Source organism: Leuresthes tenuis, unplaced genomic scaffold (genome assembly GCF_036924035.1).
Source record: "Leuresthes tenuis unplaced genomic scaffold, fLeuTen1.0.hap1 SCAF_15, whole genome shotgun sequence".
Lineage (NCBI taxonomy): Eukaryota > Metazoa > Chordata > Actinopteri > Atheriniformes > Atherinopsidae > Leuresthes > Leuresthes tenuis.
The window spans coordinates 31,030,987-31,046,202 of record NW_027325369.1 but is presented as its reverse complement, the minus strand read 5'-3'; the positions used below and the strand labels follow the sequence as shown (position 1 = coordinate 31,046,202).

General features: G+C 44.5%; 1 protein-coding gene across 5 annotated transcripts in view; it reads right to left on the bottom strand.

The window, feature by feature from the left end:
- Positions 1–9,640: 9,640 nt before the first annotated feature.
- The window catches only part of kiaa1109 (KIAA1109 ortholog), an 84,121-nt gene continuing 78,545 nt past the window's right edge, over positions 9,641–15,216 (bottom strand). For all 5 annotated transcript variants that reach the window (XM_072364759.1, XM_072364761.1, XM_072364762.1 and 2 more), the window contains 3 exons: positions 12,853–12,987; positions 12,236–12,407; positions 9,641–10,530 (listed from right to left, as the gene is read on the bottom strand). In XM_072364759.1, coding sequence (XP_072220860.1) covers positions 10,314–10,530; positions 12,236–12,407; positions 12,853–12,987 — 524 coding nt within the window. In that variant the 3' untranslated portion in view covers positions 9,641–10,313. The remainder of the gene's footprint in view (positions 10,531–12,235; positions 12,408–12,852; positions 12,988–15,216) is intronic.

The following is a 15,216-nucleotide window of genomic DNA, read 5'->3' as shown; positions in this document are numbered from 1 at the left end:
GCTGGTGGGCTTTAAGAATTAAGCCTTAAGCTTAAGTTTAGGGCCATCAAACATCTGAGAGGGGGGGGTGGCTCCAAATGATTTGCTTTAAGGCTTTTGTTGACGTAGTTTTACCAGTTTTAACAACGATCCCTGGCAGCACGGGATGCGATGAAAATAATCTCAGTCGATCCTGGGGCGATGACCTCATCGGGCTCCTGGGGCGATGACCTCATCAGGCCCCTTGGACTGAATCACCTCTCATCCTCGTTTACATAAATCTGAATAATCTTGGGTCACTGAGCAAATCCGACGTTGTTGTGGTGCCCGGAGAAATGTTTCTCCAGGCCGGATGAATTCAGCGGAGCCAACTTGAGCATACGTGACATTTCCAAACTTCTTCCACTCTCTGGTCATCTTGGCTGAAATTGGCTCCTGCAGTGGAAAGTGCAAACTGTGTGTTTGTGTGGCGATGGAGCTGCATGTCAGTGTGTGGGTTTGTTTGGATGAAGCCACAAAATTTATCTCTCACTGCCAGAAATAAGTCTGACAAGTCGGTCAGCAGCGTGACATGCCTTCTGGTCCTGAAGGAGTGTAATTTCTTGAAAGAATTGGCTGGAATGAAACGGCTTCTCCCAATACTAAGCATCTGTGATACAGCCACAGGCTTCTCAAATACTGCCACCCCATAAATGTGTTCCAGTGCACGCTGTTTGGTGTCTAACAGCCTCTGTCAGGTGGAATATGGGAAGTCTTTCAGTGGACAAAGGCAGCCGAGGTGCTTCATTTTCAGCAGAAAGCAAAACAAAGAGCCGGCAGACACTAAAACACCTTACAAAGCTGAGGGGAGTTGGGCGATAATGGCTCGTCTCCCTGTTCCTGCCCTTTGGGAGCAGGACTGCTCTGACACAAACATTTGCCTACAGTGCATGTTCCACAGGAGGAGAAGAGCTAAATACATATGAAGTCATGTTTGGGCTCAGGATTCGTCTCTTGTTTTGGCTCCTGGTGCTTCAGCTGCTCTCTGTCCACAGCTTGTGTTTAACAGCTTGTATCTGTCAGGTGGAAGCAGACAGGTAGCACTCAGACTGTTTTCAGCTGAAAATAACAACGGCCCAAAGGCAAAATGACAAGAAAAACAACAGCGTTGGATAAAATCCAATAAAACGTATGGAAACAAAAGGTAACACTGGATGAAATACAACAATAAACACTAAAAATGACCAATTTGAGCAAAACAACAAAACAGAAGACAGATTTTCTCACAAGAAAACACAAATTTACCTCCAAAAAACAACCTTTTTTTCCTCAAAAGCAAGAAGGAGACAGTCCACAAAACACCAAACAAAGATATTCCGCAAAAAAGTGGAAAACCAGAGACTAACCAGAGACCTCATGAAAAACGGGAAACAAACAGCGAGGATCTGACCGAGAGAAACCGTGGAGCTGATATTCTGAAGGGAGCAGGTGACAAGAGACAGGTGTGAAGGAGCTGAAAGATGGTGAGGATGTGAAAGAAAGACCGAATAAACCGAGACGAGCACTGAAAGATAAACACACGAATTCAGACCCGACTAAAAAAACTATGTAAAAACGTACGAAAAACGAAAACAAAAGGTAACACTGGATGAAATACAACAATAAACACTAAAAATGACCAATTTGAGCAAAACAACAAAACAGAAGACAGATTTTCTCACAAGAAAACACAAATTTACCTCCAAAAAACAACCTTTTTTTCCTCAAAAGCAAGAAGGAGACAGTCCACAAAACACCAAACAAAGATATTCCGCAAAAAAGTGGAAAACCAGAGACTAAACTCATGAAAAACAGGAAACAAACAGCGAGGATCTGACCAAGAGAAACCGTGGAGCTGATATTCTGAAGGGAGCAGGTGACAAGAGACAGGTGTGAAGGAGCTGAAAGATGGTGAGGATGTGAAAGAAAGACCGAATAAACCGAGACGAGCACTGAAAGGTAAACACACGAATTCAGACCTGGACTAAAAAACAACGTAAAAACGTACGAAAAACGAAAACAAAAGGTAACACTGGATGAAATACAACAATAAACACTAAAAATTACCAATTTGAGCAAAACAACAAAATAGAAGACAGATTTTCTCACAAGAAAACACAAATTTACCTCCGAAAAACAACCTTTTTTCCCTCAAAAACATTCAGACCCCTGACTTAAAAAAAAAAAAAAAGGAATTCCACCAAACAAATGGTGTCGTTTGCATCTGAAACTTTGAGAGATTTTCTTTCTCCACCTTTTCTGCCATCTTCAAAGTTTGTTTTAGTCATATGAAGTCAGGCAGAGTTTGTATAGTATATATATATATATACTATACTATGTATGAATGCCGTTTGAGGTCATTAACGTAACAAAACTTTTCATTACCGTAACAGCTTTTCATTACTGTAACACTTGCTGTATATGTAAATATTTGGATGGTAATGAGTGATACCTTCAAATTTTATTTTTGTACAGGAACTATTTGTCGAGTCTGTTCAGATTACTGAATTGCCATTTTTTAATTACTTGTGAAATTTACACTACAGGAAAAATTTAGTGTAAAAAAATGCAATTTTGTTACGGTAATGAACATAATAACTAAAATTACTGTATCAATAAAAACATTTCTGAACCTGACTATTCTGAACTATTAATAGAACATGCATGAAAAAAATTAAAGGTCTACCTTTCATACATATTCAGTTATCATCAATTGAAAATGTGTTACGGTAATGAATTTATTTGGTCAATTTTAATTGAGCCAGTTAATTGAGACCCTGCTAATACTAATAAGAGAAAAAAAATAGCAAAATTGACCTAAATTTGTTTTTGCAAAGGTTAGGACAGTTTCGTGAGAATCACCCCATATACTGTTGTATAATATATGCAGACGAGCCTAAAAGTAGACCAATTTTGCTCCCTTGAGCTCTATCATCGAAGCATGAAGCTCAGATTGTGCCAAAGTTCAGGCGACAGGTTGGTGGGGTTTTGGACGGATAATCATGAACTGAGCACTTGACAAATAATCAACCACCAGCTTCCTCTTTTAAGCCAAATTGTTACAATGAATTATTAATTCGAGGTGAGGCTGATGAAGTGGAACAAGCAATTAGAAACTCAATCAAAAAGCAGCTCAGGTCTCCGGCTGCACATTTGTGGGAATCCAGCTCTGCTGCATTCAGTTTGATGCACTTCAGTCTTTATTGGCCCTCATGGGCGCGTTTGTTCTGTTCAGGCATGGATTAGGACAGCTTTGAAGGAGTTGCAAAGATTCTTAAAGGTACCACACCTTCCATCTTTGTATCCATCATTAGGCTAATGAGGACTTTCATTTCTCTGAGATGATTGGAGAAAGATGTGAAATATATTCTTCCCAAAGCAAGCAATTATCTGGAAAGGCTCCGATAACTGGAGCCATTAGGCTTGTAACTTAATGGTTTTTGAGGAAACACTATTGGTCTTAAACAGGGTGGTGCACTGCGGTGGTGGAGAAGAATCAGTGTTAAAAAATACTCTAATGACGATAATTACAGGCTTTCAGAAGAAAATGTCCTTTTATCAAGTTCATAATAATACGTTTATCCGTGTAAAAACAGTATTAATACGAAGGATTCGTGTGTGAATAAAAGTGAAGGAGCTAAACGCAGGAGGTGAAGACAGACTGTGGTTTTAATAAGAAAATCAAAGTATGTAATAACAGACTTAAGGAAAGATGGACTTACTAAAAACAGGGTTGACTGGAGAGCTGGGAGGGTTGATGAGTTATTATCAGAAATACGACTGGAAATTAAAACAGAGCAGAAGGAGTAAAGCTCAAACTAAATACCAAACAAGGACACAAAACAGAGGCTGTAAGAAATAACCAGAGCAAAGAGTAAGAATCCAAAAGACAGAAAACCAACAACACAAAAAAGAAGAACCATGACTGAATCTGTGAGAAAGTAAAAGACATAAAAGATATTCCTGAAACTGCTCTTTGGTACCAAAAGTCAAACATTCAGTTTAGGGCAGCGAGTTAACTCAGTGAACTTCACACAAAGACAGAAATAAATGGAAACCAACAGCTTCTGCTGAGGGAAACACAGCTTTTATAGCGAGATGGAAAAGTCAGTATTATTTCCCTCCGAATGGTCAAAGATTACCTGTTAAAACATCAGAAATAAAACCCAGAAAAAGCTCATAAAAATCCCAAAAAAGCTCATAGAAATCCTAAAAATGCTACAAAGAAATCCTAAAAAGAAAAGATAATAAAAATAAAAAAAGCTACAAAAAATCCTAAAAATAAATTATAATAGAAATCCTAAAAAAAATAATAAAAATCCTAAAAAAAATAATAATAATCCCAAAAAATTCTTCTGCTCTTACAGTGAAATGGAAAACTCAGTATTATTTCCCTCTGAATGGTCAAAGAATCCCTGTTAAAACATCAGAAAGAAAACCTAGAAAAAGCTAATAAAAATACTAAAAAGAAATGATAATAAAAGTCCAAAAAAAAAAGAAAATCCTAAAAAAAGCTCACAAAAAAAGCTACAAAAGAATCTCCAAAAAAAAAAAAAAAAAAGAATAAAAATCCTAAAAAATTCTTCTGCTCTTCCAGTAAAATGGAAAACTCAGTATTATTTCCCTCTGAATGGTAAACGATTAATTGTAAAACACATCAGTGAAAAGCTCATTAAACCCCCCCAAAAAAAAAACAGCATTTTGTTCACAATAGAACATATAAAGTTTTACTGTTTAATGAATAAAATATAAATATATAAAATAAAATATGAGCTCATATTTAATCTGACGGCAGCAACACGTCTCAGAAAAGCAGGAACAGGAGCAGCAAAAGGCTGGAAAAGTAGGTGCTGCTGAAAAGAAACAGCTGGAGGAAGATGTTGAAACTAATCAGGTTAATTAGCAACATGATTGGGTATAAAAGAGCACCTGAGAGAGGCAGAGTCTCATCTACAGAACCTAAAATCATCCAAAGAGGATCTGGAGACATCTCTGTGACCTTCAGGCCTGGATGTCTGTGACCTTCAGGCCCTCAGGCAGCTCTGCATTAAAAACAGACCTGATTCTGTCCTGGAAATCCTTGCCTGGGCTCAGGAACACTTCCAGGAATCATGGTCTGTGAGCACAGCTCAGCGTAACATCCACAGATGCAGGTTAAAGCTCCATCAGGCAGAGAAGAAGCCACATGTGGACATGATCCAGGAACTCTGCCGGCTTCTCTGGACCGAAGCTGGTTTAAGATGGACTGAAGCAAAGAGGAAACTGTTCTGTGGTCAGATGGATCAGAACCTGAGGCTGCGTCCTCCAGACTAAAGAGGAGAGGGAGCATCCAGCTGGTTATCAGCTCTCAGTTCAAAGCCTGCATCTCTGATGGTGTGAGGGGGCATTAGTGCCTGTGGAACTGGAAACCTGCACATCTGGAAAGGCTCCATCAAAGCTGAAAGGTATGAACAGGTTTTAGAGCAACATCTGCAGCTTCTTCAGGGAAGGCCTGAAATATTTCAGCAGGACAGAGTTAAACCACATCCTGCATCTACTCCAGCAGCACGGCTTCGTAGAAGAAGAGTCCGGCTGCTGGACTCGGACTCTTCTGCTCCCAGAGGTCCAGCAGCTGGACTCCTCAGTTCCAGATGATTACAGATGTTGTTAAAAGAAGAGTCGATGCTGCACAGTGGGAAACATGGACCTGTCCCAATATTTATGAGACGTGGTGCTGCATCAGTTTTTATTTAAATCTTTCAGTTGAAGTTTTTCATCCTAACTTTAAGGTAAATAAACAGCTAAAACAGCATCTTTCACCCTTAAACCCACAGAAGATGTGACGAAGTTACATGCAAGTTTACATGTTTACTTGTTCTTTCAGATTACTGAATTGACATTTTTTAATTATTTGCACTACAGGAAAGATTTAGTGTAAAAAAAAAAAAAAAAAATGCAATTTTGTTACGGTAATGAACATAATGACTAAAATTACTGTATCAATAAAAACATTTCTGAACCTGACTATTCTGAACTATTAATAGAACATGCATGGAAAAAATAAAAGGTCTACCTTTCATACATATTCAGTTGAAAATGTGTTACGGTAATGAATTTATTTGGTCAACGACTCAATAAAACATTCCGAAAATGTATTAAAGAACGTGTATTGATCACTAATTTTAATTGAGCCAGTTAATTGAGACCCTGCTTTATACTAATAAGAGAAAAAAATTTACAAAATTGACCTAAATTTGTTTTTGCAAAAGTTAGGACAGTTTCGCCCAAACGTGCCTTTTTAAGAGGTGTCCCATTATTAAACGGTTTCTAACCATCTTCATCCCACTGATGCAGGCTGCTGGATACTCAGAGGCCGCCCTTCATTGGGCAGCTCAGACCTCAGAGGACAGACTGTGGAGCACAATTAAGTTCAAGGCCAAAGGAGGACAGAGGGAGGCAATTTGGTCTGTTTTTCTTTTCTTTAAATAATTCAGAGGCTGCAACAGGGAGGCGTCATTAAGGAGGAGCGCAGCTCGGGGGACGGCTGGCTTTTGACTCCATCTGCTGGTCATTCTCTCCTCTTTCATGTTTATTCGCATCGAGTTCAGCTCCAAGAAGAAGGGAGAGAAATAAAAGTGATATTCTGTAGTGATATGCAGATGAGAGGAAACTTCAAAGGCAGCGTGTGCAGCTGGCAGAATAAAATCAAACATAATGTCCGGCCCGGGCGGGCGGGAGCAGAGACTCCAGCTTTCTGTGGGTTTCCTCAGGTGACATCGCTGCAATCTCACAGCAGACATCACAGAGGAAGCAGCGGCGCTCTTCACCTCCGCCGAAAAAAGACAAAAAAAACCACAGCAGGGAACCGAAGAGGAAGAGGGGGGGGGTCTGAGAGAGGGAGGGAGGGAGAGAGAGAGAGGAGAGAGAGAGGGAGGGAGGGAGGGAGAGAGGGAGGGAGGGAGGGAGGGAGGGAGAGGGAGGGAGGGAGGGAGGGAGGGAGGGAGAGAGAGAGGAGGGAGAGAGAGAGGGAGGGAGGGAGGGAGAGAGGGAGAGGGAGGGAGGGAGAGAGGGAAGGAGGGAGAGAGAGGGAGGGAGGGAGGGAGGGAGGGAGGGAGAGGGAGGGAGGGAGGGAGGGAGAGAGAGAGAGAGGGAGAGAGGGAGGAGAGAGAGAGGGAGAGAGGGAGGGGGGGGGGGAGAGAGAGGAGGGAGGGAGGGAGGGAGAGAGAGAGAGAGGGAGGGAGGGAGAGAGGGAGGGAGGGAGAGAGAGAGGGAGGGAGAGAGGGAGGGGGGGAGGGGGGGGGAGGGAGGGAGAGAGAGAGAGAGAGGAGAGAGAGAGAGAGAGAGAGGGAGGGAGGAAAGGAGGAAAGAAGGAAAGAAAGAAAGAAAGACAGAAAAAGGAAGAAAGAGAAAGAAAGAGAAAGAGAAAGAAAGAAAGAGAGAAAGAGAAAGAAAGAAAGAGAGAAAGAAAGACAGAAAAAGGAAGAAAGAGAAAGAGAAAGAGAAAGAAAGAAAGAGAGAAAGAGAAAGAGAGAAAGAAATAAAGAAAGAAAGATAGAAAAAGGAAGAAAGAGAAAGAAAGAAAGAAAGAAAGAAAGAAGGAAAGAGAGAAAGAGAAAGAAAGAAAGAGAAAGAAAGAAAGAAAGAGAAAGAAAGAGAGAAAGAAAGAAAGAAAGAAAGAAATAAAGAAAGAAAGAAAGAAAACGTCTGGATGAAAACTCGACAGCTTTTAGTTCCCAGAGTGCTGAGCTGTAAAACCTGCAGAGGCAGAGAAATGTCAGCTTAAGTTCTCCTTAAAGACGACACGTTATGGAAATAAATACAACCACCTTTTCTCTGTTCTGGGCAGCAAACATGAGGGTGAAGCCGGCTGATGAAACGGGAGCGCTGGCCTCAGTCTGGAGAGGGTTTTTGGAGGCCTTTAACCTTTCTGAGCTGCACTTTATGAGCTTTAAAGGTGACATATTGCATAAAAATCCCTTCTTCCTGTTCCTGGGAGCTTATATCAGGGCGTCTGAAGTCACCAGCAGGTGTAAAATGCCCCAAAAACACAACCCTGGGACTTATTTAGTTCCCCTTTGTTTGAAAGTTCCTCATTTGACGAGCCGTCACTCCTTAAGTTGGCTCCGCCTCCTCCGCTAAGCCCCGCCCACTCACATCCACCCTGCTGGGCGGATGAAGCCAGCTTCTGGTGGAAATGTTCTGCTGTCAGCTGCACTGAGGAGCATGCATCTTCCATCCAGCAGCAGCCTCAGAGGATATAAGAGCCCAGTGGATAAACTATATCTGAGGCTAATGTTCCAGCAGAGTTAGCTAAAGACTGTGAATGTGCAGCAAACACTTTTCATCCCGTTGTTTTAACAACTTGGTCCAGTTCAACGCTGGACTGAAGGAACTGAGCCACAAAGAGGATCAGTTCCAGCTCTCAGAGCCTGAACTTCAGAGCAGGGAAATGGAAGCATCTGAGAAATAACTCCTCATGGTTTATTTACTGATTTATTTCTTCCTTTAGCAGCAGCTAACGCTAACATCTTAGCTAATGAAGATGACGTACACCAACTTCTAAGGAGTTACTGCTGCTCCTTCCTGAAAGATGAACATTATTGTTCCCACATTACTTTGTTAGCTGAAGCTTTCTAGCTGAACGGTTCCGTTCTGTAACTCAGACAACCTGCAGCTGTGTTTAAGGTGTGTTTCCAACACAACACCGGTCCTCTCCTCACTCTCGCTGCTACATTAAACGCCGTGTACCGCTCTCGGTGTGTTAGCGTTACATTATCGGCATGTTTCTGATAAAGATGGAGGTCTCCAGGTACCATTGTTTAATGAGGTTAATATATCCAAAACTGTTTAAACGCAATAATTAACGGGACACATGCATTACTACGAGTTACGCTGTGCACATCTCCGGCTTGGTCCATCACTGTTGATGAGAAAGCTTGTTTGCTAGCATCTGCTGCTAACTTACAGCTAACTGCCAACTTACAGCTAACTGCTAACTTACAGCAAACTGCTAACTTACAGCAAACTGCTAACTTGCAGCTAACTGCTAACTTACAGCTAACTACTAAACTGTTTCCCTCTGGGATCAATACAGTAACTATCTGTATCTATATATAGAGCTGAGTGTTTCTGGACTGCAGGAACAGCTTCATGCCCCATAAAGCTGCATCCACCCCAAAAACAGACTGTTAACCAAGAGGTTTAAAAACAGGGCTCAGACAGAGAGCCGCTGTGCTTAAACCAACAGGTAATTTAACCAAAAAGACTTCAGAAAACTGTGTTAAAGCCTTAAAAAGTGAATAGATGCCCTGAAATGAGGGGGACTGTGTATAAAAAGTGTTGTAATTTCCACACAGTGGAGCTGAAATGTATGAAAATGATCATTAAAGTCTGTGAATGTGAGCTTTAATCACAGCTGAACTGTTTGATTTAGAAGAAGAAGAAGAAGAAGTTAACAAAAAAACAAAATGATAGTTTGAGGAAAACAGATGAGCTGTTTGGAGATGAGAAACTGCTGGAACAGGAGATTAAAAACGCTTGCAGCAGCTGTTCTCCATTCGTTTATCTCTTTAAAAGAGCCTGAACTTAACGAAACACTGATTAAGTGCCAGCCGGGCTCATCTCGTGCTTATTCCCACCTGAAAAACACCACAAAGCTCTCCGGTTTAAAACTGAATGGAAACAGTTTAATTAAGTTAAGAAATCAACACATTTAAGAAATTTAACTATGTACACAGGTTCTACTGTGTGGATTAAAAAAGACAAAAAGAAGCTTGACACACCAAGCTACAACATTATATCGACTTTGCATTCCACATACCCATAAATAATGATCTCGGTTTAAATTATAATTACAATCATCCTCGACACCGAGCGGGAGACGTGCCGCAGCCTCCCGGTAATTAACTCGTTCGTGTGAAAAAAATCAAGAACACGTCACCAAACTGTTCTTAAATATCACAAAAGCTACGCTAGAGTTACATAAAGCATACCTACCACGTGTTCCATGGGAAACAAAGAAAAGGCAATGGTTTAAGAAGTCATTTCTCATGAGCTACCGGTAAGCTTTAAATCAAACGTTCGAGCGGTTTCAGTGAGGTCATTTACAACAGGTGGGCGGGGTTTAAAGCAGTCGAGTCATCGCAACATTAGCTACTTTGTTCAAAAATGTACAGAAAACAAGATTGGTGCAAAACGCTTCAGTCGGAGCTGCTAGCTAGCTAGCCCGACGGTAAACAACTACGCAGAAACTCGCGGGGTTTTAGCGTGTAAAGTATCGTACAGTAGTGGTAATACAGTGGCTCAGCTTTGATTCCAGTGTTAGCCGTTTGGTTTCCTCAGTGTTCCTCTTTGTCTCGGCCTTTCTTTTCCTTCTCGTCCTGCAGGGCGGTGCCCAGCTTCTTGATGAGCACCGACAGCACCTTGTCCAGCGGGTCCATCACGCCCCTCTGCAGCCACTTGGGGATCGTCGTCCTGGCGTGGTGGAAGCCCAGTTTCTGCAGGATGTAGTCCACGCCAACGGGGTCGATCTTCCGCCCCGTCCAGGAGATGAGCCTGAGAAGAGATTATCAGCATCAGAAGTTTGTTTACAAGCCCTTTGTCTGCCCCCTTGTGGTCAAAGTGGGGAACTGCGTCTATTTAATTCAGATGGAGACTTCATTTTAATCTTGGTGTTTAATTCCAATTAAACAGTTTTTAATTCGTCCTTTAATGGCGCCATCTGCTGCTGAGAATGAGTTATCAGCATCAGACGTTTGTTTACAAGCCCTTTGTATAAAACGCAGAGTTTGCCCCCTTGTGGTCAACATGTGGAACTGCATCTATCTAATTCAGATGGAAACGTCACTTTAATGGTGTTTGGTGTTTAATTCTGTCCAATTTTAAGGAAAAAGTGCATTTAATCGCACCAATTTAATAAATTAACCACACCTTTTCTTATTACTCGTGCACATCTTCCAACATCTTTGTGCACATCTTCTAACATAAAAACCCTGCTAAGGCAGTTGGGATTTTATCTGACACGGTTCATGAACTGTTGGCGGTGTGGTAAAAGCGTAATTTAGTAATATTGGCACCTTTCTCTGTGCGTCTGTAATTCTATTTGATTTACAGATTACACCCCCTTGTGGTCAACATGTTGAACTGCATCTATTTAATTCAGATGGAAACTTCACTTTAGGGCTAATTTCTGTCCGGTTTGATGGAAAAAAGTGCCATAAATCGCACCAATTTAATAAAATTAAAACTTTTTTAGTACTAAAATAAGGATTTATAAGAGCGCCATCTTGTCATCCTTCAATGGTGCCGATTAATAAATTAATTCTGAATCACTTTGGGTTCGTTTTGCTGCTGCTTTTGGTACTCGTGCACATTAAGGTCGATGAGTATTTATCTGCTACACCTGGGGAAATGTTAACTGTGTGGTAACAGGGATTTAAACACTTCCCTTTATGCCCCCTAGTGTTCATAGCAAGGAACTGCAATAAAAACATAATTACATCAATGTAAAAAGCTAATTTTGGCTCTTTTCTCAGTTTTTAAAGCATGTTTTCTCTCTGAAATACATCAAAGTTAAAACGTTTTGCATCTGAGTCGAGTTTTGCACATTTATTTCATATAAAAGGATTAAAACGGGATCAAATACACGACTCTTATGAAACGAAGCGTTACGTTGACAAAGCTGAGCAACTTTTACTGAAATGATCTAAAGTTTTATGAGGGGTGAGTTCCAGCTGAAGCATTTCCGGATGCCAGCAGGTGAAACCCGACAGTTTTAATATGTTACCGCTCAGTTCTGTCGGCTGCAAACCGTGTGGAGCTCAGTTTAAAGGCCAGGCTGGAATGAAACGGGTCGAACGATGTTTGTTGGAGCCGATGCATTCAGGCACCGACGCCGAACCCCCGTTTGGTTCGTCTAATGAGGAGGAACGTCTTCAAAAGGAAAGCCAGCAGACTTTAAGGCCCTGATGTTGCAGCTTTCTTAATGAACTTCTTTACTTTACACTTGTTAGCGAGCAGCTCGGTTCAAAGCATTTTCTGACCCCAAAGTTGACTTTCAGGGTTGATCTGAGTTCAGATTTGAGTCAAATTCATGGCTGTCGACTGCGTAAAAGTGATTTTTCTGTGAGTCTGACCCTGAAAACAGATTCTCTGTTGTGCGAGTTGTTGTTTTCCTTCTGATTCTCGGTGATTTCTGGTTTTGGAAATCAAACTTTGGCCTGGTCGTGCACAAACGAACCGAACCGCGGCGGCGGCTGACCTGAGAGTCGGTTCCAGGTGCCAGGTGTTGCACTGGAACTCCCTCCAGTCCACCGTGGTGTAGTTGATGCCGTCGTCCTTGTCCTTGTCCGTGTCCGTGGCGCTCTCGTCGTGCAGGGCGGTCGGGCTCTTCTGTCCCGGCCTCGCCGCAAACATCCGCGGGGCGAAGAGAGCTGAGGGGGAGGGGGGGCAGAAAGGCAATCAGGTTGTTGCTTTGAAACACTCCACTACCCTTGTGTTTTCCTTTGAAACAACCACCCAGAGCGCAGCACAAATTCATTAAAACCACCTTGATGGTATAGATCCAAACACCTGCCTGCACGCCTTTAATTAATCAGGATTAATCCAACACGGATGAAAAGCTTCAGGCGCTCTTTTCTCCAACACAACGGCGCCTCGGCCCCGTTTTAATTGTTGTGCAGCACAAAGGCTGCTCGTTCGTTGCTTTGTGACCATGTGAAACCCATTAAAAAGCTCCCTGACCTCGGCTAACACTCTGAAGTGTGTCCAGCAGCAAACAAACAGATGCAGACAGATGTGCGCCACACGTGGACCGCCAGAGGCTTTTTGTGAGGGAAAAAATGACCAAACGAGTGAGAATAACAAAGAGAAAACAACCTTTCTCCTTCTCTTTCAGGTAGGCCGACACCAGGTCGTGGAGAAACATGATGAGCTCGGCGTCCATGGTGACGCAGATGTGGTCGGTGAACTCCGTCACCACGCTGCACTCCACTTTGGGTTTGCTGTTGGAGTCTGAAACACATAAGAAGAAGAAATGAGACAGAAACCAGACCAACAACGGACCAAATATCAGAGAACAGATCAAATAAAATCCCCCAAAATGCTAAAAATCCGGTTTTTTATGCACATTCTGAAGCAGAAAAGCTATGAAAAACATTACATGTGGAACTGCATCTATTTAATTCAGATGGAAACTTCAATTTAGGGCTAATTTCTGTCCGGTTTGATGGAAAAAAGTGCCTTAAATCGCACCAATTTAATAAAATTAAAACTTTTTTAGTACTAAAATAAGGATTTATAAGAGCGGCATCTTGTCATCCTTCAATGGTGCCGATTAATAAATTAATTCTGAATCACTTTGGGTTCGTTTTGTTACTGTGTGGTAACAGGGATTTAAACACTTCCCTTTATGCCCCCTAGTGTTCATAGCAAGGAACTGCAATAAAAAACATCATGTCTGAAACACATAAGAAGAAGAAATGAGACAGAAACCAGACCAACAACGGACCAAATATAATTACAAAGACATTTCAGAGGCCAACTTTAAGGCCAAAGCTCTCAGAAGAAGAAGCTCTTTTTAGCCTCCGTGAGTCGGATCTGATCTGGATTCAGGTCCGGTTCCGTTAGACAGAAGTTTGAGCGAGGAAACAGACTGATTTCGTCTTCTTCTGCACGTCGGTTCAGACGCGAGCATCAGCAGCTGAAATGTCAGAAAGGTGCAGGTGACGTCCCACCGTGAAGGGAAGAGCGTCCATTTGTCCCGACTGCATCAGAGGAGCGGATCGGGGGTTCGGTGAATATAAGCGGTGATATTATCGATAATGTGACGGCGACAGAGCTGAAACAGTCTGTGAAAATTAAAATGGCCGCCCTCTGAAAGGGGCTTTCCACCAGGAGAAGAAGTCCAACTTCATCGGATGCCCGAGGACGCCGTCCCCTGCTGGGAGTAACCAGGCCCGGGTCAAGGCTCCGGGTCAAGGCTCCGGGTCAAGGCTCCGGGTCAAGGCTCCGGGTCAAGGCTCCGGGTCCTGGCCCCGGGTCAAGGCTCCGGGTCAAGGCTCCGGGTCAAGGCTCCGGGTCCTGGCCCCGGGTCAAGGTTCCAGGTCAAGGCCCCGGGTCCTGGCCCCGGGTCAAGGTTCCAGGTCAAGGCCCCGGGTCAAGGCTCCGGGTCGTGGCCCCGAGTCAAGGCTCCGGGTCAAGGCTCCGGGTCGTGGCCCCGAGTCAAGGCTCCGGGTCAAGGCTCCGGGTCCTGGTCCCGAGTCAAGGCTCCGGGTCAAGGCTCCGGGTCAAGGCTCCAGGTCAAGGCCCCGGGTCAAGGCTCCAGGTCAAGGCCCCGGGTCAAGGCTCCGGGTCCTGGCCCCGAGTCAAGGCTCCGGGTCAAGGCTCCGGGTCGTGGCCCCGGGTCGTGGCTCCGGGTCAAGGCTCCGGGTCGTGGCTCCGGGTCAAGGCTCCGGGTCATGGCCCCGGGTCGTGGCCCCGGGTCAAGGCTCCGGGTCCTGGCCCCGGGTCAAGGCTCCAGGTCAAGGCTCCGGGTCAAGGCTCCGGGTCAAGGCTCTGGGTCCTGGCCCCGGGTCAAGGCTCCGGGTCAAGGCTCCGGGTCAAGGCTCTGGGTCCTGGCCCCGGGTCAAGGCTCCGGGTCAAGGCTCCGGGTCCTGGCCCCGGGTCAAGGTTCCAGGTCAAGGCTCCGGGTCCTGGCCCCGGGTCAAGGCTCCGGGTCAAGGCTCCGGGTCCTGGCCCCGGGTCAAGGCTCCGGGTCAAGGCTCCGGGTCAAGGCTCCGGGTCAAGGCTCCGGGTCCTGGCCCCGGGTCAAGGTTCCAGGTCAAGGCTCCGGGTCCTGGCCCCGGGTCAAGGCTCCAGGTCAAGGCTCCGGGTCCTGGCCCCGGGTCAAGGTTCCAGGTCAAGGCTCCGGGTCAAGGCTCCGGGTCAAGGCTCCGGGTCAAGGCTCCAGGTCAAGGCTCCGGGTCAAGGCTCCGGGTCAAGGTTCCAGGTCAAGGCTCCGGGTCAAGGCTCCAGGTCAAGGCTCCGGGTCCTGGCCCCGGGTCAAGGTTCCAGGTCAAGGCTCCGGGTCAAGGCTCCGGGTCCTGGCCCCGGGTCAAGGTTCCAGGTCAAGGCTCCGGGTCCTGGCCCCGGGTCAAGGCTCCAGGTCAAGGCTCCGGGTCCTGGCCCCGGGTCAAGGTTCCAGGTCAAGGCTCCGGGTCAAGGCTCCGGGTCAAGGTTCCAGGTCAAGGCTCCGGGTCAAGG